Genomic DNA, 24,319 nt, shown 5'->3' on the forward strand with positions numbered 1-24,319 from the left:
AATTAAAACCATCATTAAACAGAATAAATGTTTATTATGCAAAACATCACATGTTGATACTTAACTAATTACAAAATTAACAAGACGTTATAAATCAGTCGATAAATTCGAGTTCAACGTCACAACCAGTTCATTCATTTGTTCAACCAATTTTAAATTTTCCTCAACAAGTGTCTTAATATCTAAATTATTAGTTTTGTATTTTCCAACAATATCAAACAATTTTTCTTTATTGAGTCCCAAAGTGCCGATAGTTTTCAAGTTGTCGTCACTGCGGGCCTGAATTTCGTCCTCAAATCGTTTCAAATCGCTTCTATAACGATTAAGTAGTTTTTTCAAAGTACTTAAAGTCCGCACATGTGCAAAAAATTCATTTTTGTACCAATTTTTTATATCATTAACAAAACTATCAAAATTCGGGTCCATTTTATCGGTAAAAGTTTCCAATATTGTTCTCACACAATGAACAATTTTAATTTTTTCAAAATCGTATAATTTTTTATTAATTCGTGCATTATATAATTTTTTTCTCAACTGCTTCATATCGGTAAGTTCTTTAGACACCGTTTTCAGATAAGAATCGTGTGACGTGTTTGGAACTAAATCCGCTTTAATATTTCTCAAATCGTTGAACAATTTGTCCGTTTCAGAAAGAAAATTATCGCTAATCTCTTCAAACCTATCGAGGAATGAATCGTCATTGGAGTGATTCAAATTTTGTAATTGTTTTAAAATCTGAGCCCGATTTTTAGTCTGTGAAGATTTCTCTAACAACGTGTCGTACATTTTCCGTTGATCTCTTGTTTCCTCTTTACAGTAACTATTAAAATCCTTGATAAAATTACTAAAATACTTGTAAACAATGGACTGATAATCCATTACATTTTTACAAAGACACAAGTCCCGACACGTCACGAAGGCAAGTCTATGATCATCAGATTCGCTACTTGACATAAACTTATTAGGAAAATTCGTAAGGTTTTCAAAAACTAACTGAACATCGATTGTAGACTCAACCTCTGCATTACTCCGATCAAACAAAAAAATACAATCCGATTCGTCAACACCGGAAAAATCCTCAAAAGTGTTCACAATCAGGTTAGCCTTATAAAGAAAAACCTGATTTTCTTCAGCTACCTCACTCTGTGCCGAAACATAATATTTAAAAGTGTTGAACGTTTCATCCGATTTTATGTACACCTTCATCAGCCGCATCTTATTAACATAAAAAACGTTAATTACTTTCCTTGAAACTAAGTCAACCACTTGCTCGTAATATTGCGTAAACGACCACTGCTTGCCCTTTTCCTGTATAAAAACCCCCGCAATTATGGGCGTTATCAATTGTTTGAGCCCGCAACTCAAGCGGCAATTCCGCGGTAATTTTTTCTGGAAGACAACTTCGTCGGAATTTTTCTGTTGAATGGCCGAAACGATCCCTTCATTTTCCTGCATTTCGTGGTAAATTCGAAGCATCACGTGGCGATCCATCACCAGAAAGGGTAAATTCCCGGTTGCTGTCTGATAAAGCGTGACACCAATCGACCAAAGGTCCGTGTTCGCCCCAAACTCACGCGTGCAATTGCCCCCCTGGAAAAAGCACACCCTGTATAGTTGGGGGTGGAGGTAGGGCTCCGTGCCGTGGAGGGACGTGAAGTTTTGGCCCTCGGGGAGTTCCCGAGCTGTGCCGAAATCGGCGAGTTTGTAAACCGTTTGACCGTCGTCAAGCACATGACGCATTATATTATCTGCAATTTTTTTAAGTTTAAGCACAGGTTTAAGCTTCATTAAGGGTCATATTTTCTTACCTGGTTTGACGTCACGGTGAATTACATCGTGCCTCTTCAGAAACTCCAACCCCGCTGATAAGTGATTGAAAACGAGTAGAAATTCTTCATCGGGTAATCCACAAACGTTTTCGGGTTCGTTTAAGTAGCTCATGAGGCTTCCGCCGTTGCATAATTCCAAAATCATGACCATTTTATTGGTGGAGAGCTCGAATTCGGTGGCGAAAAATCGGATGATATGTTTGTGTTGTAATGATTGCAATAATTTGGTTTCTTGTGATACTTGATGATTAACATGTTTGAAAATTTTTATTGCGACTTTATCACCCGATCGTTTATGTATGCCACGAAAAACTTTACCGAAAGTGCCTTCTCCGAGACAATCGTCGTCGCTCCAGATGTAATTCTGGGATTCACTCAAACCGACGGACATGTCCTGGAAAAAGGGGAACAGTGGGCCTTAGAAAATGCAATTTTCGCACTAATGTGATAACAAACATAAATACTGATATCTTATCTACAGCACGATGGAGCTGATAAGATTTTGATCAAATATGATCATAAATCAATTGATTTTGTTTTATTTTTTTTTATCACCGCAGCCACTACTAAACATTAAGAAAGGACATTATCACAACGATGAAATTTGTGCTCTATAACATTAATTGAGTCACATTTTTTATGAAATACAAAAAATTTCCAGATGTGTTATGGAACAAAGAATTAGGTATTTTACCCAAATTCTTTGTGTAAAACAGAGTACCCCAAAAACCCTCAAAACAACTTACAGATGGGATTATACCAATGTTGCCATTAAGAAACACCATAACACAAAATAAAGCCCAAAAAAAATAATTTCAAAGTAAAACACTCCCCAACACAAAAACAAAAATAAATAAATAAAATAAGGTTATGTTACTTCGCAGATTTGGGACGACGGACGTTTGCCCGAATGTTTTTCTGACCGAAAATTTGTTTTTTTTTTGTTATAATTTTTACTACATATTGTTTGTGGTGTAAAAGTTCAAACAATCCAATTAAAATAAAAAAAAACGTATTACCCGACACAATTATTTAAGTTTCATTCAAAATTAATTTGAAATGATTTGGAATAAAATTTTACCATTATCTACCCATTGTTTAATTCGTTAATTTGTTTATTTATTACAAACTCATAAAAGAGTGTTTTTGAAATGACAATATAAATAAAAAATTAAAAATCAGTAAAAAAAGAATTAATTACTGAGGTTTGTGCTGAGGTAGACGCAACAGATTTTAAATAAATAAAAAACTTTGGAATGAAATCAATTTATTGTTCGTCAAAAATTAAATTAGTTTGACCGGCGCCGGCGTTAGGAATTAAAGTTAACGCATAGACCATTTTAGAGCTAAATTTAACTAAAATCAATAATTCCAGCATCAATAACTCACAATTAAGGGAGTAACACTTCTCAGTAAACGACTGACCTAAAATTCGTTGTGCAAAGGTCAATTCTTTACAGCGTAAACAGCAACGCAACTTTGAATAAAAAAGTCTACATTGTTTATTCTTATCAGAGCGCCTTGTGTTTTTAGCCTTAATCAGAATGTAAATAGCTTTTCCAAGCGCGAGCAATTTTCACTTACGTAATTTCCATGTGAAAATCTTTCTGAGCATGCGATAATAAGCCCTTTTCGTCATGCGCGAGTCCCAAAAAGAAGGGAAAAAGGATTTAGTAGTGGACGTAGTGTGAGAGTCGTGATGTCTTTTCGGCGTCTCGACGTCTCGAGTCGATTAAATCAAACAAGTTTCCATCATGTATGGGATCAACTTTGCTCTAATTAAACGTTTCGTTCTAATACACATCATAATAGCAGTAATTTAATTAAAAGAAAACCGCCAGTCATAAAGCTACAACCTTCGCATCCTTAATTACCCACCTTAATGTTAGCTTTAACAACGCAAGGTCCACAAAATATGTTGCTAAACAAGTTGTTCCAGTGAATTTTTTGAGCAGTTTTTTGAATAATCAAGTTTGTAAAAATGTCGTTCATTAAGTGTTGCTTTGACGGGATTGAAATTGCCGAAGTCTTGGATACTTTTGCCCAGAAATGCACGGACCCGGGCTGTAAGTACCCCAAATACTCAACTCGATTAAAAAAAAATTACAAATTTAGCGGTCATTATGCAACCAATTGACCTCACACTCATTCAAATCGCCACTCGTAGATGCCGCCACTTTGACAGCTGTTGACACTTGTCAATAACATACCCATATTTCAATCAATTTTTACTTTTTACTATAGATAAACACGCATATAATGTGCTTCGGTAAGACTCTCGTTTCTTATCATTTCCTTATCAGTCGCGATGAGTTTCATCATTGACTGTTTGGTTCCAGGCTGCTGCGGCTGTTGCAGTGCTTTCCGGCCGAGGTATAAGAGATTCGTCGATAATATTTTCCCCGTGTACCCCCAAGATGGCTTGGTTAAAAACAACATGGAAAAACTCACATTCTACGCCCTCAGCTCGCCAGAAAAGCTTGACAGAATTGGGGAGTATATGTATCAGAGAGCGGCGAGGGACATTTACAGGAGGAGATATGGGTTTGTTATTATCGCAATGGAAGCTATGGATCAGCTGCTGTTGGCTTGCCATGCACCCGCCTTGAATTTGTTCGTCGAAAGCTTTCTGAAAATGGTGCAGAAGTTGCTTGAATCTACTGAGCCTGAGCTGCAAATCTTGGCGACTCAGTCGGTAAGAAGGCAATAAAAATTAACACAACCCCATAAAATTGGGGCCCCGAATAGCATATATCATTTTACACATAAATTATGCAACAGTGGTAAAACAAAATATGTCGACATACTCTTCCACGTTTTTGCAATTCTACACAATTTGATTTTGTTATACTAACTATGACATAACTGTATCCCACTTCAGTTCATAGTAGAATTGCAACGGCGCATTTGAATTTTTTGGAGTGAAAAATAAAGCACAAATTGAGAGTTTTTGTATAAGAAAAGAATTCTGTGTTAAACTAAATCCCAGCGACACACTTTGAACTAAGAAAACCCACCAGAAACTCTCAATTTTTGCTCCATTTCATCAAAAAAAATGCAAATGTGCTGTTGCAAAATTCTATAATGAACTGAAATGGGATATAGCTGATTGATTTAATTTTTTGATCTTAGTCCAGTTCATTACTTAGTCGATCAATAGTAAGTAAAGACCCAGTTTTTATTGGCAATACATTTTGTACTGCTCATTGCATTAGATAATGAATGTAGAACGTCGATAAAATTAACTGGAATTTAGTATTATTACAGTTTTTATGACCTTAAATGTCGAACAATTAATTACGTAAAGTATTAAACCCTTAATTATTTATGTCCTCATTCAATATAATACTGTTACTATTTCTAATCCGTTTCATTTGTTCAAAATAGCAATTTATGCAACAAGTTGTAAAATGAGTGTGTTCTTTGCACTAGACTTGCACAACAGCCATTTTGCATCGTATTTCATACAAGATGTTTTCCAATAAAGCATAGGCGTCAAACGAAAATTTTAAGTGATTTCAATAAGTTTTCAAGTCGTACTAGTGTACGACTTGCTACGACAATACTGTTATTTTTAACACTTTAACACTAGTGTTAAAAAATACATCACAATGTTTGCTTTTCGCACTCAAATTTAAAACATTTATTTCGTTTTTATTATGCTCTCATAATTAACATATTAACACCTAATAAATATCCATTTTCGTGAAAAAAGACATTTTTTATTTTATTAGAGCCCGAAATTTTTAAAGCACAGAAGCATCAATTTATGATCAATAAATCGTTTATTAAAATTACTATAAGAAGGACAAGTAAAAATAAAAAATGCTCGATCAATAAACTTGCATGTTTTTAAAATAGAAACTTAAATCCAACTTTGCGTGTAAATATTATAAAAGGAATATTTTTAGCGACGAATTAAACCTAATACAGAATATCAATGATATATTTTATTCTGTTAAAAAAGTCATGTTTCGCCGGATATAATTGAAAAAATAATACTCTGAGTGACACTGAGTAGTAGTAAAGAAAATGAAAACCTAAAATGCATTAAATGTTGCTTTTCATCTCTTGAAATACTAATCAACTTGTTTTTTTATGTAAATTAAATGGGCGTAAAATCGAAGATTATTGAGATCTTAAATTTCAGACATAAATCATCTCTAATAACTCGAAACCAATTAGACACATTATTTTTCTTATGGAGTTAGATAGGATTTTCAATATTTTTCCAAAAACATTTAATAAAGTAGGAGGTACAGTTAAAAAATTTAAAGCAAAGATAACTAGCGGTAAGGAAATGAAACATAAAAAGTGACTTATGTTAATTTTGAACTTTCCTTCGCAATACTGATCGACCAGTTTTTGCTTGAAAATACATTTACTTAAATTAAAAAGTTATACAAACTGTCCAGTTTTGAAATGAAAGCCCTGTATATACATATTTACTGTGAATTATGTAGTTTGAACCGATTATTCATTTATCATTCTTGTGAGGTATACATATTATGGTGAAATTTTTTTTAAAGAAAGCGAAATTTTGACATGTGTTTTTACCACATCGAGATTTGTTTCTATGTAAAAAGTAAACTTTAAATTAAAACAAGTAATTACAACAAACATTTTCTTATTGAATCAAATTTAATGATTTTATAAAAATAAAAACTATAATTACCCGGATTTAACTCAAACTATGACTTGCCATTCATATTCGAAAAGATTAAAAAAAATCGATTTTACTGAAAAATATTTAATGAAAAAACAGTGAAGTGTATGCGGCATAAAATCTTTATTAAATCATTGCACAAAAACAATATTTAAAACATTGGGCCGTGTAAATAAAATTGAGTAAATGCTTTTACTTACAATTTTGCAAGCAAAGGCTCTAAAATGTATGATTAAAAATAAAAGAAAAGTATAAAGTTTTACTAAATTTGAAAGCATATTGGACGAGTATTTGCTTCAACGTCGAGGTTTTACTCAAAACAAAATTAATAAAACAAAGAAATTGTTTTTTCATTGAGCATTTACTTCAAAATTGTTGATGTTAATCAGTACAGACATCACTTTTTAAAAGAAAAACACCGTCAAACTCAAAACGATGGTGCAACTAAGGGTAAGAAACACAAACAAATTCGTGAACCCTTAGGAAAAGATTTCAAGATTTTATATCGTTTTGAACGAGAAAATCTTGCTGCTTTGGCCAGGTATTTTTTGCCTGAGAACAACGAAACGTGAGAAGGACCGTAATGGAAATTCATTGAATAATTATTTGTTGCTTTGTTTTATATAATATTGGGTGATGATGATTGTGATGATCGGATTTCGACGAAGGTGATAAGGAAAATGACGACAAAAATAATATTGAAGAACAGCATGAATTTTGATAATCATCTTTTTCGAGGAGTAGATTATACGTCACGACATTTAACATGTTATTTAGTAGCTACAATTGTAATTGAAAGAAATAGTATTCTTTTTAAAAATTATAACATTGAAAACTTTACTATATCGATTTATTTTAAGAGCATATTTTCCGAAAAATTAAAGCATATACTCCGAAGTAAAAGCAAGAGGTTATTCATACTAAGCAAATGCTTTTATTTTATTTTATACTCATGTTTTAAATAAATACTGCCCATTATCGAAAAAAATGCTACCAAAACTGGATACTTATTAACTTATATTAACTGGATAAAATTATTATCTTCAAAAGTAAAATGCAGTACATTTATTATTTAATTAATAGAGACACGTATACGAATTGTGTATACTGAAAATGTTTATTCTCAGTTTGTAAAATTCGCCAACATCGAAGAAGACACTCCTTCCTACCACCGGCGTTACGATTTCTTCGTAAGTAAATTCTCCGCCATGTGCCACAGTAGCGAAGGCGATCAAATCCGAATTGCCGGTATTAAAGGTCTCCAAGCCGTGGTCCGAAAGACCGTCTCTGACGACCTCGTCGAAAACATCTGGGAACCGGTCCACATGGACAAAATCGTCCCTAGCTTATTGTTCAATATGCAAAACGCTCGTTTTCTTAATAACGAAGCCAAAGAGGTCATTCCCGAAGACCAAACCGACCCACCAATGCTTGCCGAGACCTGTCTTCGGGAACTCGTCGGACGGGCCTCTTTCGGACACATTCGAGCCGTTCTTAAGCCGGTTTTGAAACATTTCGATTTGCATAAACTGTGGGCACCCGAGGATAATCCGAATAATAACGAATTCGCCATCCACACATTTAGGATAATAATGTTTTCGATCCAAGCCCAGTATTCTTACACGGTCGTGGAGACGCTAGTGGCCCATTTGGACGACAATGCCAAGTCTAGTCCGATTATCCGAACGAGTATTTCGGGGGTTTTATCGAAAATTATTGCCATAGCGGCTGGCGAAAGCGTGGGTCCGATGGTACTCGAGATAATTAATTCGTTGTTGTGCCACTTGAGAGATTCAGTCAAGCATGGCACAAGTATGACTGAAGAAAAGCAATATCAGGATGCATTAATCAATGCGTTGGGTGAATTCGCTAATCATTTACCCGATTATCAGAAAATTGAAATCATGATGTTTATTATGAGCAAGATTCCGTTTCCGCTTGTTGACAATCATACCCCCGCCGATAATTTGTTGCAAAGTATTTTATTGAAGAGTTTGTTGAAAGTTGGTACCAAGTACCAAACGATTCATTTGAATTCGACGTTTCCGGTTTCGTTTTTGGAACCTTTGTTGAGGATGTCGCTGGCGCCGGATCCCGAAATGAGGCTTCTGGTGCAGAAGATTCTGCACACGCTGCTGGACAGGCACCAAAATTTGGAGAAGTTGACCAAACCGACGTAAGTAATAAATAATAATAGGCCCATAAGAGCATAATGTATTTTTTCTATACCCATCTTCCTCCGTTGCGTTTTTAGTACGGATATCTAAAGATCAGGATATGAAACGAGGTATAAATAAATAAACGTTCTCGTCCTCCTTAGTTCCCTTAATGTCGCAAGAGAGCGCAGTTCTATTACCGTCTAAATTTTCAGAGCAGTGAATTTAAAAAAATGCTTGTATTTGTATAACGGTTAACATATTATAGCAAAGAAAAATACATACAGAGATAAGATCATTAAATTCTCAATAGGATACAAAAATGTTATCGTAAACAATATTTAAAAAAATTCAAACATTTACTTTTATACTTTGCCCCGTATTTTTTAAAACGCTGCGAATATGGTTATAGATGCAAGAAAAATGTTAGGAAGAAAGTTGTAGAGAATTAAATTTCCTTCAAAAAAAATCTTCGAGACCATATCCCTATCTTCAACTATTTAGGCCCAAAAGTCGTTCAAAGACGCTCAACTGACGGATGTACTTCATTTAGCCAGTGGTCAAGTATTGGAAAGTTAAATTATACCTAAACCGTTGAAGATAGAAATATGGTGTCGCAGGCTTTTTTGTAGAAAGTGTAATTCTCTACAACTTTGTTCCTTACACTTTTTTTGGATATTCAACCGTATTGGCAGCGTTCGTAAAAATATACCGGGTGCCCAAAAACCGGCGCACCAACTCAATGGTGTGTGTAGAGAACTGCTTACATATAAAGGTGAAAATAGTAAAAAAATTCTTTGTATTAAAGTTATTGATAAATTACGAATTTCAAACAAATGATATGTGGCAACGTTGTCTAACAGTCGTGATCGCAATAGAATTTGATCAACAATTCGGAAATAAAATTAACTAGACGCCCTCTGGTGATGACTTTTGAACTATGTCGAAAACAGTAAACAAATTTTCGTAATGCCACATTTAATTGACATTTAATGAATTGTTCAACAATTTTGCGTGTTTAGTGTTAATTACTTACAATAGAAAGAATTACTTTAAAAGTACGTGGTGGTAAATACTAGCGTTGACTTTGGTTCTGTAGTTTTTCATGGTATAATGTGTTTATTGTTGGAACTTGAAAGTGGATAAAAAGTGAAAAATATTTAAAGTTTGATTACAAAGTGTTATCAAACAGTTGTCTAATTAAAGATTACAAGTAATGGATCACAGCGAACACAAAGTTTGGCTCAAGAAACCAATAAATTAGTGAAGTGTTATGAATTTTAGGTTAGAATTTTCCACTAAAAAAATCATGAAATGCTGCGGTAAATCTACAAAACTACAATAAAGATTAACAACTGCTGATACATTTAAACGTAAATTATGCCAAAAGGTAGGTTTTTCAATGTCTTTGTAATAATTTTCCAATAAAGAAAGTGAACCAAACAGTCATTCGTTATTCGTGTTTTCCTCGTCATCAGGCATCCCGAACTGATATAGCCAAATCGAACCCTCACTGAAATAGGTTTTACTGATGATGCGGATAGATGGCCTTAGTGTTTTACGGGAAAAAGAAATCCTATTGGCGGATTTAAAATTTCATATTATTGAAGAAAAACGTGGTACCGATGCGCGGCTGACAAGTAAAAATTTCACAAACGTCAGCAAAATTTGAGTTTATTTTTTATAATATAACGTTAATTTTTCAAAGTTTTATTAAAATAGTGGTTCTAGGTGTCGTGTTTGGGTTAGACTATTGCCTACTATCGGTTAGGAACAACATGATCTCCAAGAATATAACGTAGTAATGAGCTCCAGAAGGTTTTCGTAGATAGGTGCGTTTTTCCCAAAAGTGAGTTTTTTGAGACCGAACCGCAAGTGAGTTACACTGTGAGGAGATTCCCATAGACAGAAGTTGCAAACATAAGGTGCCAGTTTGGCTGATTGCAAGTATGTCTTTATCATCGATGCGGTGACGACTATTAGTTTTGTAAACTTAATGGATTTAATAAATATCTTTAATATTAAATGTATTTAGATCGTGTCATGTTGGGTACAATTCTTCCATTTGTGCTGTCTGTGCATCCACCTTTTCAAATACAATTAGAAAATTTTCACAATAATTGTATTTGATAAGGTTTTGACATCATTTTGACGTGAGCAAAAATTTTAAAAATACAAAGTAATCGGAATTATTTAATTCGCGCCATTTTTAGTACGTGATGATGCGGCTAGATGGCTCCAGCTAGGAATTCATTGCCAACCATTATGTTCCGCTTCTATAAAAGTGTTATTCTATGCTCGTCATCTCTCATTTGTCAACATAAGTTTCTTGCATCAAAGATACAATAATCATTTCGCATAGGCAATGCAATAATTGTGAAGCCCCAAAATTCGTACAACGCTCAAAATATCCGAATAAACATTTTCCCGCCATTTATGGTTACTGTTTTCGACCTAGCTCAGTGGCGCCCCCAACGGTAATTTTACTTCCGAATAAAAATAAATTATTTTTGAAACGGTTTCCTAGGAAATAATTCCCAGTGTTGCCACATTTACAAACTGTGATTTTTTAGTAAATCTCAATTTTTTTAAATTAAAAAAACTGCTAAAGTCTGATAGGAAATTTAAAAATAATTATTCAGCGTTGTATTCGGGAACGATTACTTAGTGTGAAACATAAAAACATTAAAAAAATAATGAAAACTGAAGAAGTTAACAAAATAAGTTTGTAGCTCCAAATTTTTTTAAATATGGATTTAGAAATTTTTTCAAGATTTTTCCCGTGATCTACACGTGCTTTACAACAACATACCACTGAGTTGGTGCGCCAGTTTTTCAGCACCCTGTATATAAAAGTATAAATATATATAAAAGTGGAACGCAAATTAATAATTCTAAGCGAGAATTCTTTGCACACTGTCGCATATTTATCAAAACCTTGGGAATACGGTTGAAAATACAAAAAAAATGTAAGGAACAAAGTTGTAGGGAATTAAATTTCCTGTAAAAAAGACAGCGACACCATTTTTCTGTCTTCCACAATTTAGGTATACAGGCTGTTTGTGGATTGCGCTCACAAATTTTAACCACTAATAGACCTCGCCAAAAGGAACGACTTTTCTCTCTCCAATTTTTGCCGAAAACATGTCATTTCTGAGTTAAAATTAAAAATAAATTGAGGCTAAAAACAGTGAAACCCCGTCTCCGCCTATGTGTAGATACGAGTACGATATTTCCATTATTCAAACAAAAAAAAACTATGGAACGTAAACAGCATAAAGACAAAAAAAAACTTATCAGTGTCAATGTTAGTGGGCCAGTAGTACCATTATAAAAATTGCTCAAAATGTGGCCCTTCGGTCGCAATGCACGCTTGAACCCTTCAGGGTAGGAAAGCTTGCGGTCTTGCACATATCCCCTCGTAATTTCTAAATGATGCTGCTGGCAAAACAGAAACGGTCAGCTCCTAGGCATTATTACTTGGAACACAATTTGAACACTAGTTGTTTCACGTGAATCGATAAAAAAATCACACGGATTTAAATCTGGAAATCACTAAATTCGGCGATTGAATAATTGGTCATAATGATTTAATTTCAAACTGACACGTCAATTCACTCGAAAGGGTAATTGCTACTGACGAACAACTGATAATTTTTTTGGGGCATAAAGTTATCCCTTTTTTGTGCATAAAAACGTTCACGGTCAACGTTCAATGCAATTTATTTCCATTGATATTTTACTTGCACCTAACAAGGAGAGACACTGAACGGCTCGTGAAAATCGTGGGAGGAAAAATGGGAAAAATTTTTTTGAATACGGAATTTGTTGTCTCTTAGTGTTAAATTTTGTGAGCGCAATTCACAAACACTCTGTAAATTAACTTTCCGTAGTTTGACCACCGGTAAAACTAAACGCATTCGTCGCGTGAGCGTCTTTGGAGGCTAAACCGTTGACGACAGAGATCTGGTCTTGGGAACTTTTTTAAAGAAAATTTAGTTCTCTTCAAATTGCGGCACAATTTTTTTAAGTTCCGAAAATCTTGCGGTTATTTCGTTTCGTCTCCTAAGATATAATCCTCCGTAGTTTTCAGCTCAAATTTTTCGACAGGCTTGGAAAAGTTGATTTTCCAATACCCTTGAAACTTACTAATGTAAAATGCGGCGAAAGCCCATTTCCCTAATTGCCGCACTTTTGCATCGATTTTGGAACTTTGCCACTTTATTTAATGTTTTGATGCGAGACTTATCGACCCACTTGACCCACATAAGCGGATAAATCATCTCAAAGTCCCCTTATTTTTCCTCCCCCAGAGTGAACGTGAGCAAACTAAACCTCGTATTGGAGAAATCGTCTCGCCCCGACCTAATTTTCATCAACAAACACGGCCCCATCATTTACGACGCTCTCTACACCACTCTCCAGATGGACTCCAACACGCCCGACAACGTGGAGGCGGTCTACACGACGCTGGCATTGTTATGCGTCGAACTGGCGAGCGCGGAGACGGTTATCGACTTATTGCAGTTAGTCTTAGGGATCCAAAGTCTTGCCTTGAACAGCACGACCCTCTCCACGCCGCAAAAATTCAATCTCCACGCTTTGGTGATCAGTCTTCTGGTCCTCATCCCCAGCGTGGTGACTATTCCCCCATTGTTGGAGTACGCTAATCAGATCGTGGAGGCGAGGACGCAAGAGGCGCCGCATTTACTGCCCGACTTGATGGTGCACTACCCCCAAGACAGCGAAGTGGCGAATAAAGTGCCGCATCTTTTGGTCGATCAAGTGAGTCATCAGGCGAAAAGCGGGCATTTTGGCTACTGATTGTTTGTTTAGATGGCTGTGTGTGAGAATCTCAAGAGTGGAGGGATAGATCCGTCAAGGTTGGCTCAAACGTCGCCGTATGGGGCTGGAGGGCCGGGGGTTGTGATTGGAGGACAGAGGAACAGCTGGATCGAGACGGCTAGAGGCAGTGTTATTGATATTAATGCGCCGCCAGAGGTCGATAGCGTTTCCAGTAGTCCTGGAGTTCAGAGGGTAATTAATTTGTCAGCTTGGTGTGCGAGAAATTTTTGGTAAAAACTGACTTAAAAGGTGATTCATCCATTTAGACGAAGTCACAATTTCTGTCTAACTTATTTGCATTAGTTTACATGTGAACAAACTTTTATGCTTTTATGTTCGGCTCAGAAAATAATTTATTTTTATTTTTGGCATTTAAATACTACTATGTATTGATTTTTTATACTTTTTTAAAAAAAAAGCAATCAATCTGTAATTAACCAACTTCAAATTTTAATATCATAATCACAACACCTTAAATTAGTTCTCTTGAATATTTTCTTTGTAAAAATAAATAACTTGGAAGGTAAAATGTCATTACAAAAATGAGCAATTTTTGCTCTTTTTGTCCAAGGACTTTTAATCGTATTGAGTTGTATCATATATATTTTTTTCGTAAAAATATATTGAAGAGGTAACCTTATGTTGTCCAATGAAAAAGCCGCAAATTATGGTTAATTCGCGGTGTGAAAGAATTCCCTTAACGAAAGTTATCGTTTGTCTGTGTAATGAATAATGATACCTATAATCTTGGGACAAACATTATCTGTCAAGGTTGGGTTTCAAGTAATTAGTTGTTTGTAAACAAGTATTTAGTTCAGTTTTAATAATCCTACCAGTCAGTTTTTATTTCTATAACCAAACATTTGAAAATATTCGTTTTCATGTTTTGTTAATTTTGTAATAGAAAATGGTCGAAGAGGAGTTAACTTTTGAAAGTATGAAGAAAGTATTGACCGAATCGGCGGAAACTCGGAAAGAGGCGGAAGCGCGCCGGCGCAAACAATTGAGTGACACTTTCCGGACAGCCACTTTTTCGGAACTTGTCAGGCGGACTCAGCCCAAAGTGAGCCGAAACATTGCATTGAATTTAAAAAAACATGTTTTTTCCAGCATGATGTATTACAGAATAAGTTGAATGAAATTTTCAAGTCCCTCAGTGCGAACGACCGACGCAACCCGACCGAAGAAAAGAAAATCGAGAAACCAGCGTATGAACAAAATTTCCCCGAGTTGTTCTTCTATTGAATTTTTCCGCTTAGCAATACTCCTTAGTGTCTGTTATTGTTTATGGAAAGTTTATAAGTATGTTACGTATTTTTCTAGAGAGGTTCTAATGATGTTTGAGAGGTGAAAAAATAAACGATTATTCCTGACATGAACTCTTTTTTTATTGGGACACCACAACACATACATTTCAAAGTAACCAGCGAAAAGCTTCTATGTTGTAGCAGTGAAAGTTAATCTAATTCTGACTCATTAAGTAAAAAAATAAAGAATGATGAATACTGCAAAACAAAGAAAACGAGATTTTTGACTAATTTGCAGCTTTATTCGACTTTGAGAAGTTCTACGTCGAAAATCAAAGTGGAGTTTGGCGGGATGATGCCTGGATGACCACGAGACCCATAAGCGTAGTCAGGGGAACACGTCAACTTCGCCCTTTGACCCACACTCAACTGCAAAAAATATTGTCCCCTTTAAAAACAGCCCTCCAAACACTAAATACATCAAATGCTAGCACAATCAGTAGTAAAGTAGCAACATCAAAGGAGTCAGAGCGCAAGGATTGTTAACATCATTCAACTATCCAATTGTACTAATTTCTGGGACAGCTTGTGTAGTGACACGCGCGATCGGTTTTTTCCACTGTTTACAGTAGAATTTTCCCACTTTCTGGCCTCCCACTATACTCACTTGCGCTACTCCTTCGTCCCAGCCCTTGATGACTTCGCCCTTTCCAATTCTGAACTTGAAGGGCACACCTCTGTCCCGTGAGGAGTCGAATTTTGTGCCATTTTCTAGAGTACCCGTATAGTGAACGACGACGGTTTGACCGGTCTTTGGGAAGGTTTGACCTACGGCAGCCCCAAAGATTGATCAGTTCAAGGTCGCCCCATTAGCGGCTTGATAACCGAACCCACGCGCTAATGACACTAATTTGCGGCTTTTTTGGTGCGATTAGCGACGGTAATGGGTTGGCAAGTGATAATTTATTACTTTGTGATAAATGATTCGATAACTTACCATCGCCGGGTGAGATTGTATCGACTTGGACGCCCATGACGGATAAGCTGCGGAAAGATGGAAAAAATGTAGTTTAAGAGAAAAATGGGTCATTTCAGGTGTTTTTACCTTAAATTACGACTATTTACAAAATTAAATGCAAAGAAACGCCTTCGTGAGAGAGACTGAAAACAAATGGCGGCAGGGAAAAGTGACGTAATCAAGTTAGCGCGCACGTGCAAGGCTACCAATTGCAGAGACGCGCCGGAAAAAATTCGGATTTTGACAGATCCGCATTGGAATAACGATTTTACAGGACTTAGGAAAGACACCAGATGTGTTAATAAAAGCGTCTTACAATCATTATAATTCCTCTGTAACTGTTGATTTTTCGTCAATGGTTTATAGAATCCGGTCAGATATTTTTACTCCTTTTACTAAAAAACGCAAAACCCAATTTTGTACTTTAATATTTGATTTTCTAAAAATTTTTGTGACACATTTCCATCATCGTTCATAATTTTTTTTATTTCAAATTCAAATTTTTGAAAAAACAAGGCGCACGCGCACCACAACCGTTGCGTAGGTGGCGCCACCCCGCGGCATTTTCCGCTCTCTTTGACGTTTTTCGTCATTCGAACGTGTTTTTTTAATTTTCCGGTTTCCAACAAGTGAAAACTTTGTAACCGATTTCCACCCTATTTGGGGTGCACTACCAACCCCAGCGAACCGCGCACCACATTCCATTTCCCGAACCTGCCCAAGCTTGCCGATTTTTTCTGTTTCGGAAAAAAACAATTAAAATGTGGGACGATTGGAACAATGATAGCCCCGTCCAGACGCAGGTTTTCACGAACAGTAGCGACTACTCTAACTGGCGCGACAATTCGCAGCCGCGGCGTCCCCGAGACGATAGACGGAACAACGGTTACAGAGGAGGCAATCGCGGCGGCCCCCGACGTGGGGGCAACGATGACGCGACTATGATTAAAGTGCCGTCAAAATTTGTTGGGAAGATTATTGGAAGGGGCGGTTCGAAAGTCAATGATCTGCAATTCGAATCTGGGGCCAAAATTAATATTACAAAAGAGACTGAAGGGGATGAGACTTTTATTAGGCTTTCGGGGACCAACGATGCTGTCTCAAAGGCTGAAAGTTTGATACGGGAGTTGACGATTGAGAGAGACAGTTATGTGAGGGAGGTGAAGGAGGAAGAGCCTCCGCCCCAGCTGGACGAACCCCAAGAAGAACCCAAAATTGTTGACTGGAGGGCCGTTTTTGCCAAGTGTGTAAGTTGGCCTTGACAACTGATGCCATTTCATAGCTTACTATGAAATGCCAACGTCGCATTTTACCAAATTATTTTTTTAAATAAGGTTTATAAAAATTTAAAATAGTTATTAACGATTAGGTCTCTCATTGAAACTACAAATAACACTAGCTATTCATTTTTTGAAGTGCATGAATAATATTTATAACTATTTTTTAGAAAAAATGCGACTTTGGCATTTCTACAGGTGTCTGTTTTTCGAGCTCCCCCATGGAGATCTCTGTTATTACAAGACATACTAGGTCGGTTAGATTAGGGCATTTTTATGGTGAAAGAAAATTTTATGTCACTTTTAAAAACTTGTAATTTTCGTTTTTATTTTTTTAAGCGAAATCCAAAAGAATTAGAGTTTTTAAATAGGACATTTTTCAGGCACTTTTTTATATGAAATCCAAATTTGTCATCGCCTTTTCCAAGGAGTCCTTGATGTCAGAGTTACAATACTTAACTTTGGTTTTTACAGTATACAAGCAAATTTGCTAAACAATTTATTAAATAAGGAATTACGAAAAATTCGTTATTGATTTACAATTACATTGATTTTGTTTGCAGGACGAGTTGGAAGCTGAGAAGTGGGCCGCCTTACCCCCCATCAAGAAGGAATTCTATTTCGAGCATCCTGAAGTCACTGCCATGACTGAAGACGAAGTTGAAGCCTTCCGTCTCGAAAGTAACAACATCGTGGTGGAGCGAACTTTCAAAACTGAAAATAGCAAACCAGTCCCGAAACCAGTTGTAACTTTTGAGCATGCGTTTCACAAATATCCTGAAATCCTGGAAGAAATGAAAAAGGCAGGATTTACCAGACCTTCGCCTATCCAGAGCCAAGCTTGGCCGGTTTTACTGAGCGGAGAAGACTTGATCGGGATCGCTCAAACTGGAACCGGAAAAACCTTAGCTTTTCTGTTACCTGCATTGATTCACATCGACGGTCAAAACATCAAGAAGTCGGAGCGTGGGGGCCCTGCAGTCTTGGTCATGGCTCCAACCCGAGAACTCGCCCTTCAGATCGACAAAGAGGTCAAGAAATACGAATATAAGGGGATCACAGCGTAATTATAGTCCCCTAGAAGGCGTTCTAGCGTTTTTACAGAATGTTCGAAAATGGTTGTTCATTGTAATTTCTCAGTATTGTCTTTTCTGTCAAATCTTCGACCTAGCTTTTTACTATTTTTTTGCATTTTTCGGCAAAGTTTATGGTTTGTTACCATTTGTGTTTTATTATTTTGTTGGAAACATTTTAAAGCCTTCTTTTTAATATCTAAATCCTAGATTATAAACACTATTTTAAAAAACGTTTCCGATAGCAACGTGTTTTCACTATTTTAAAACACACTTCCTATAGCAACGTGTTTTAAATTAAAATGTTCCAACAAAAAAAAAATTGAACAACAGATACTCGCATACATACGCTCGTTGCATAACGACAGCCCTCGGACTTTAGCTTGTTTGCGCACTCGTATTATTAATAACAGTTATGTTTTGACGGATATATCACTTATGATAGCATTATTCACAATTTAAATTACACGGCACTACGGAAGATTATAACTTAGAAGACGAAACTAGATAAAAAAATCGCAGGATTTTCTGAATTCAGAAAAATGCCTCTTGTACTCTTGATAGACTGAGAAAGAATGACGACTAAAATTTTCATAAGAAACAGAAAAAAATAACGGAACTACAAGGACGGGGACGTTTCATTCCTACCCTTAAGGTATTCGTACGTGGCACATCAAGTTTAAAATTCATAGGTAACTTGATGAACTACCATTTTTGAACACTATGTATTAAAAATCTACTAGAACAGCCTTTACCCTTCAAGTTGTTTTTTTCTCAATGAAATTTTGCCCCGTTTAGGGTTTGCATTTACGGGGGCGGTAACCGTCGCGAGCAAATCAAAGTGCTTACTGACGGAGTCGACATAGTGATCGCTACGCCCGGCAGACTCAACGATTTGGCCGAAGCCGGCCATTTGGAGGTCAAATATGTCACATACGTGGTCCTCGACGAGGCCGACCGTATGTTAGACATGGGTTTTGAGCCCCAAATACGTAAGGTGATGTATAGTATTAGACCCACGAGACAGACTGTGATGACAAGTGCGACATGGCCGCCAGGGGTTCGAAGACTGGCCCAGTCGTACATGGTTGACCCCATACAGATTTATGTGGGGACTTTGGATCTGGCTGCCACTCATACTGTAACCCAGATCATAGAAATTATCCCTGATGACGACCAGGAGAAGTTTAGAACGGTTGGTAGCTCAAAATACTTATGCAACTCGGCTCATTGATTTCCAGTTTATGAATTTCGCCACAAATCTGGACCCGTCTGAAAAAGTGATTGCTTTCTGTGGGAAGAAGGCACGCGCTGATGAGTTATCGACGGAGTTGACTTTGGCAGGGCTCCAGTGTCAGACAATCCACGGTGATCGCGATCAAAGCGATCGAGAGCAAGCTCTACTTGATATTGCCGATGGCACAGTTCAAATACTCATTGCGACAGATGTCGCCTCACGAGGTTTAGACATTGATGATATCACGTAAGCATTTAACTTAAACCACTGGACGGTTAACAGTTTTTTTTCTTAGTCATGTCATCAATTACGATTTTCCAAGGAACATAGAAGAGTATGTGCATAGGGTTGGCAGGACTGGCCGTGCCGGAAAATCCGGGAAGTCGATTAGTTACTTCACGCGGGGCGATTGGGCCCAAGCCAAGGAACTAATTGCCATTTTGGAAGAGGCACAGCAGTACGTCCCAGAGGAACTGTACAAAATGGCAGATCGCTACGCTTCCTGGAAGGAAAAGAAGGACGCTTCAAGGCCCCCCGGTCGCGGCCGTGGTGGGGGCAGGCGTTGGTAACTCGATTAAGGATCTTTTTTTTTCTCATAGAATTACTTGTATTTTTGACATTGACGTATTAAAGTTTTGATGATGTCATTTTTTGTGTTTTTGTTGCCTGGGGTGGAGGGTTTTTACATGGGTTTGTTGGAACGTGGACGCATTGATCGCCATTGTAGGGTGCATGGGCAAAGTTCGGCGTCTAGCCCTAGCGTTATTAGCGCGCCTATCCTGCCGTCGATGGACGATAGTAACTTTAGTCTTTCAGTGATATTCATTTCTGGGCTTTTGTTTTTTCTGATTTTCTTGGGTTAGTGATATTTTACCCAAGTGTTGCGATTTATGCGGCTTGTAGGTATGCTTAAGGGACTGCTGGGGTTGTGTTGCTGGGACAAGATAGGTATGTACGGTCTGGGCCTTTTGATTGAACTGCCGCGACCTTTGAACCAATACCAAGAGAAAGAACTTGAGAGAAGATCGGTGGTGTATGACATCGGGGGATGGCCGATCCACCCCGACACACACGAACGAAGTGTCCGAGTTTTGCCGAAGTAAACACGAACTGTGTTGGTTCCGACTTGACTCGGTTTTTCCAGGAGAACCGAATTTTGTTTAAATCTGATTTTCTTCCTGGCGTATCCTTTGGCCGCATGTGTGTACATCTGCGCTTTTTGCTGCTGTATTAAGAACTACAACAAGGTGCAAGACAGCAGTTGTTTCAAACACGTGGATGTTATCAGACTAAATGAAGTATTGAATAAATTATAAATGCAAGCAATTCCGGTCATTCTTTCAGTGTAAGAACGAGGGTCCTGGAATTGATATCTACGTGAATAAACAAAAAGAGGAACAAGACACGAAATATGTAAAAGAGACGATGCGAAAGAGTCGAGAATCGCTTCAGTATAATGTCAAAGTAAAGACATGCAAATGTCACTCCGAAACTAATTAAATTCGCTTCATAATGGGACATGACAAATCTTTTTTTGAGTCACTATCGCATCAGCAAGTATGTTAATGAGAGCATTTAATAATCGGGAAGTTTTATCGCTGCCAGTGCGTTAACTGGCGAGAATTTCAATCACCCTCTTATTCATTCTGATACAGGATTAAACATTTAGCAATTTAACATTTACGGTATATTTATAACTAAAATATTTATATTCATAACAAAATAAAAAACTCAATTGGTACACTCAGAAATACTTACACAGTTACGACATTCAGTCATTACATGATCGCGCTAATTACATACAGGCTGTCCCAACGATGTGAAAAAGTCCACTGACCTCTAAATGTTAGAAAATTAATCTTTTTTAACGAAGGCCGCAGATACTAACCTCCTGAGTTACCTAAAATTATTTTCAAGTACACTGGATGTTTCCGAAATCAGCTACAACACAGGCTTATAGTTTTTAAATAGAACAGCCTATATTTTTTGCATTTTGGTATGTAGCTTTTAACACTGATGGTTTTAAAGTTAACTTGTTATTGATCGATTTTGCTGTTTTTGAAATTGTTTAATTTTTTGACAACACGTTTTAAAAAAAGTGATAACATCTAGAAATCTTAGAAAAGCAGGACTTTCACAACTTTAAATAAAAAAGTTTAAACTCAAAGGATGTAATTTCTTTAGCTTACTGCAATCACGAAAATAAAAAAATTAAGAGGTTTTTTGAAGTTGAATAACTTAAAAATTTTAAATAGAACACCTAATTTTTTATTTTTGCATCTAAAAGACCTTTTTTTCTAAAAACATTCACTGTTAAGTGTCTTGTTGATCATTCAAAAGATATTTAACTTTAAACATTTAATGTTACCCTTAGTTATTACAGTAAAATAACAAAAATTTTAATATTTTTGCCGAATTTTTAAATCCTCTTATGAACTGCAATAAATGGTCCTTGGTAGTTATGGTATGGTGTACCACGATAACAACAATGCTCATGCATAATGTGTATTGTTGCTGAAATTTATTTTTAAAATCAAATATCTTTTTAGGCATTTGAAATTGTATGTTTTTATTAGATAGACAATTTAATAATCTTGAGAAGCAAGAACAAAAAATAGAGTGTTCCATTTAACTTTTTCAAGTTACATATTTAACTTTTAACAAACTTCTTACCTTTTCTACGTTCCTAATTGCAGTGCGCTTAACAATTACTAAATTAAGTTTAAATTATTCCCTCTACAGTGGTGAAAGTCCTATCTTTCTACGATTTTTCGTAAAAAAACAAATTTGAAAAACTAAGCAGCTGCAAAAGCTACGTCCAAAAATGTAATAAAATTTAGGCGTTCCATTTGAAAAAAACAACATTAGTGTTTTTTATATTGGAACATCTTGTATATATACCGCAGTACTTTAAACATATGCAGCAGAAAAGCATCTCTAATCTAAAAAAAGAAAAAATCAATATCTCTAATAATAAACAAGTTATGGAGCTCTTTCGGCTTGTTGGGACAGCCTGTATGTATAAAAAAATAATATCCAAACACTATTCCGAGAAAATATACCCTCTGAGATCCTTCATTTGGTCAACACCTTCATGATTTCGATCATGGCTATATTTTTGTCCCTTTCAGTCTTTTTCGCAAGCATCGCTGCCACCAGTTCCCCAAACATAGCTTCGGGACTTTTCTGAATCTCTTCGACTTTTTCCCTCTTTTCGTAGGACGACTCGCTATTATCACTCGCTGACCTCTTCCTTCCGGAACTGGCCGTCCCGGAATCGTAGGAACTATCCTGCATATCACATCCAAAATCCTCACTTTTAACAGTTGGTATAAAATCGTTTGACGACGAGTTCATCGAATTGTCGTCGTACATGTCATTGTGAAACGGGAACCCCTCTGCGGGGCCACTCTGGGGGCGAAAGCTCATATCCGGTTCGCAGTTCTTGCGCCGGTATTGGATCACCTTGTCCAGGAACGACATGTCATCCAGAAACTCCCACTTGCCCTCCCCCTCTTGGTACTTATTTTTCTGGCGGATGTACTTCTCCCTGAGCCCCTTCCAGCGCATCATGCAGACGTTAATATCCTTGTTCATGGCCTGGGCTATACCCCGCCACAGCTGGTACTTCACCTGCTTGCTGGGGTAACCGTTGCTCTTGCGGTCCCAAATGGGGCTCGCCTTGCGCACCAACGCGATCAAAGTCTTGTCAAAATCGCTGTAATTTTCCGCCAGTTGGACGAAAAATGGCTCGTCCGTCATGTTCATCTTCGTCTCATCGAGGGGCAGCTTCGACATGTCACTGTCGTAGTTCAGCGACTGCTTTCTGAGGATAATATGGGGGTCCAGGAAAGACAGGCTCTCCAGGTGCTGCCAGGGCATGTACTTGTCCGCATACATGGCCTGTTTTTCCCTTTCTCTCACGTACTTCTCCCGAAGACTCTTGAACGTGTCTTTACAGGACGAAGCTAGCAAAACGTTCGTTAATTAAGTAATTAATTAATTACAGAGCCGTACCTGGACAATTCATAATTTCGCCGATTCTCTCCCAAGCTTCACTTTTCAGGTTTTGCTCCCTGAAAGTAGCGCAATTTCGGTCCCACACCTGGGGGAACTGCTTGACAACACTAATAAATCTGGCATGATCCATGACTAATTTTGAGGTTAGTTTTAGTAATTACGAGAAATTCGAGCAAAAATGGAAAAATTCGGGTTTTTAGAGCGATTTTGGGAGGATTTGTGGTCCCATGACGCTCTTTCGGCGTTCACCGCACGTACTGATTGCAATTTCGTCGATACTACGCCAAGTTAATTAGATTCCATTAAATTAAGGAATGGCGGCGTTCTGCGTCTCTCTCCAACAAATGCTAATCCTATCGTGGCATCTCTGTCGCACTGATAATTAGTAATTTATCTCCTCCCATTTATTTACTTTATTGTAATTAACTTTATTAACCATGTTTTGTGGACCTTGAAATCAATGGGAAATGAAAAAAAAAATTAATTTAGCTGTGGGAATGGTTGTGGGGTTTTGTTGAGGAGTGGTTTTTGTGAATAATGATAATCAGTTTTTTAACAATTCAAAAATTGTAATTAATAAAGCATAGCTGTAAAAGTTAATTGATTGTAATCAACTGGATTCTATTGTCTTCAGATTCGACTAGTTTGGTTCCATTTTTGGTTAAATAAAATCGAGTTAAATCTCAAATTGGATACGTTTCGCTTAATTATCTAAATTAATTGCTTTTCAGGGTCGGGACAATAAAATTGCTCTCGTGGAACGTGCGAGAATCAATAAAAAACGATACAAGTGTAACATGGCCAATCGCAATTTATAAGAGAAGAGTTTCAATTTGTCATTTTTTGATTTTCCGTTATACCGTTTTCGTGGTATTGAATTAGGTAACTCAGAATGAAAGTAGAGTGAATATTAATTAGAGCAGACCAGTTATTTTCGTAATTTAATTAATT

General features: G+C 36.8%; 6 protein-coding genes across 8 annotated transcripts; 3 read left to right on the plus strand and 3 right to left on the minus strand.

Annotated features, from left to right (window-relative positions):
* Positions 1–14: 14 nt before the first annotated feature.
* On the minus strand, positions 15–2,739 carry LOC100141977 (serine/threonine-protein kinase TBK1). The gene is made up of 3 exons (XM_064355947.1): positions 2,576–2,739; positions 1,809–2,223; positions 15–1,748 (listed from the first exon to the last, which is right to left on the minus strand). The coding sequence occupies exons 1-3, from the start codon at positions 2,612–2,614 to the stop codon at positions 88–90; spliced, it is 2,115 nt and encodes a 704-aa protein (XP_064212017.1). The 5' UTR covers positions 2,615–2,739; the 3' UTR covers positions 15–87.
* A 751-nt stretch (positions 2,740–3,490) lies between these two features.
* Positions 3,491–14,869, plus strand: stmA (stambha A). 2 transcript variants are annotated; one of them, XM_015981961.2, is made up of 7 exons: positions 3,491–3,895; positions 4,169–4,524; positions 7,623–8,671; positions 12,965–13,436; positions 13,488–13,688; positions 14,401–14,559; positions 14,607–14,869. In XM_015981961.2, the coding sequence occupies exons 1-7, from the start codon at positions 3,811–3,813 to the stop codon at positions 14,739–14,741; spliced, it is 2,457 nt and encodes an 818-aa protein (XP_015837447.2). In that variant the 5' UTR covers positions 3,491–3,810; the 3' UTR covers positions 14,742–14,869. The 2 variants fall into 2 exon arrangements, with proteins under 2 accessions (XP_015837447.2, XP_008195596.2); XM_008197374.3 differs by lacking the exon at positions 3,491–3,895 and adding an exon at positions 3,957–4,098.
* On the minus strand, positions 14,860–15,996 carry Fkbp12 (FK506-binding protein 12kD). Its single transcript, XM_964470.5, has 4 exons — positions 15,849–15,996; positions 15,741–15,787; positions 15,411–15,571; positions 14,860–15,172 (listed from the first exon to the last, which is right to left on the minus strand). Exons 2-4 carry the CDS (start codon positions 15,775–15,777, stop codon positions 15,044–15,046), a joined length of 327 nt encoding a protein of 108 aa, XP_969563.1. The 5' UTR covers positions 15,778–15,787; positions 15,849–15,996; the 3' UTR covers positions 14,860–15,043.
* Positions 15,997–16,296: 300 nt separating this feature from the next.
* On the plus strand, positions 16,297–19,995 carry LOC103313624 (uncharacterized protein). Its single transcript, XM_008197371.3, has 5 exons — positions 16,297–17,008; positions 17,602–18,101; positions 18,910–19,306; positions 19,353–19,594; positions 19,644–19,995. Exons 1-5 carry the CDS (start codon positions 16,523–16,525, stop codon positions 19,915–19,917), a joined length of 1,899 nt encoding a protein of 632 aa, XP_008195593.1. The 5' UTR covers positions 16,297–16,522; the 3' UTR covers positions 19,918–19,995.
* On the plus strand, positions 19,987–20,866 carry LOC103313625 (uncharacterized). The gene is made up of 4 exons (XM_015981962.2): positions 19,987–20,206; positions 20,252–20,447; positions 20,493–20,646; positions 20,693–20,866. The coding sequence occupies exons 1-4, from the start codon at positions 19,987–19,989 to the stop codon at positions 20,846–20,848; spliced, it is 726 nt and encodes a 241-aa protein (XP_015837448.1). The 3' UTR covers positions 20,849–20,866.
* A 154-nt stretch (positions 20,867–21,020) lies between these two features.
* LOC103313622 (hypothetical protein) lies at positions 21,021–23,653 on the minus strand. 2 transcript variants are annotated; one of them, XR_010333357.1, is made up of 3 exons: positions 23,366–23,653; positions 21,237–23,316; positions 21,021–21,187 (listed from the first exon to the last, which is right to left on the minus strand). XR_010333357.1 is itself a non-coding variant. In XM_008197370.3 (2 exons), exons 1-2 carry the CDS (start codon positions 23,496–23,498, stop codon positions 22,424–22,426), a joined length of 1,026 nt encoding a protein of 341 aa, XP_008195592.2. In that variant the 5' UTR covers positions 23,499–23,653; the 3' UTR covers positions 21,021–22,423. The 2 variants fall into 2 exon arrangements, 1 of the variants encoding a protein (XP_008195592.2); XM_008197370.3 differs by having other exon boundaries at positions 21,021–23,316.
* Between the last annotated feature and the right edge of the window lie 666 nt (positions 23,654–24,319).

Source organism: Tribolium castaneum, chromosome 3, assembly GCF_031307605.1.
Source record: "Tribolium castaneum strain GA2 chromosome 3, icTriCast1.1, whole genome shotgun sequence".
In the NCBI taxonomy this organism is placed as follows: domain Eukaryota; kingdom Metazoa; phylum Arthropoda; class Insecta; order Coleoptera; family Tenebrionidae; genus Tribolium; species Tribolium castaneum.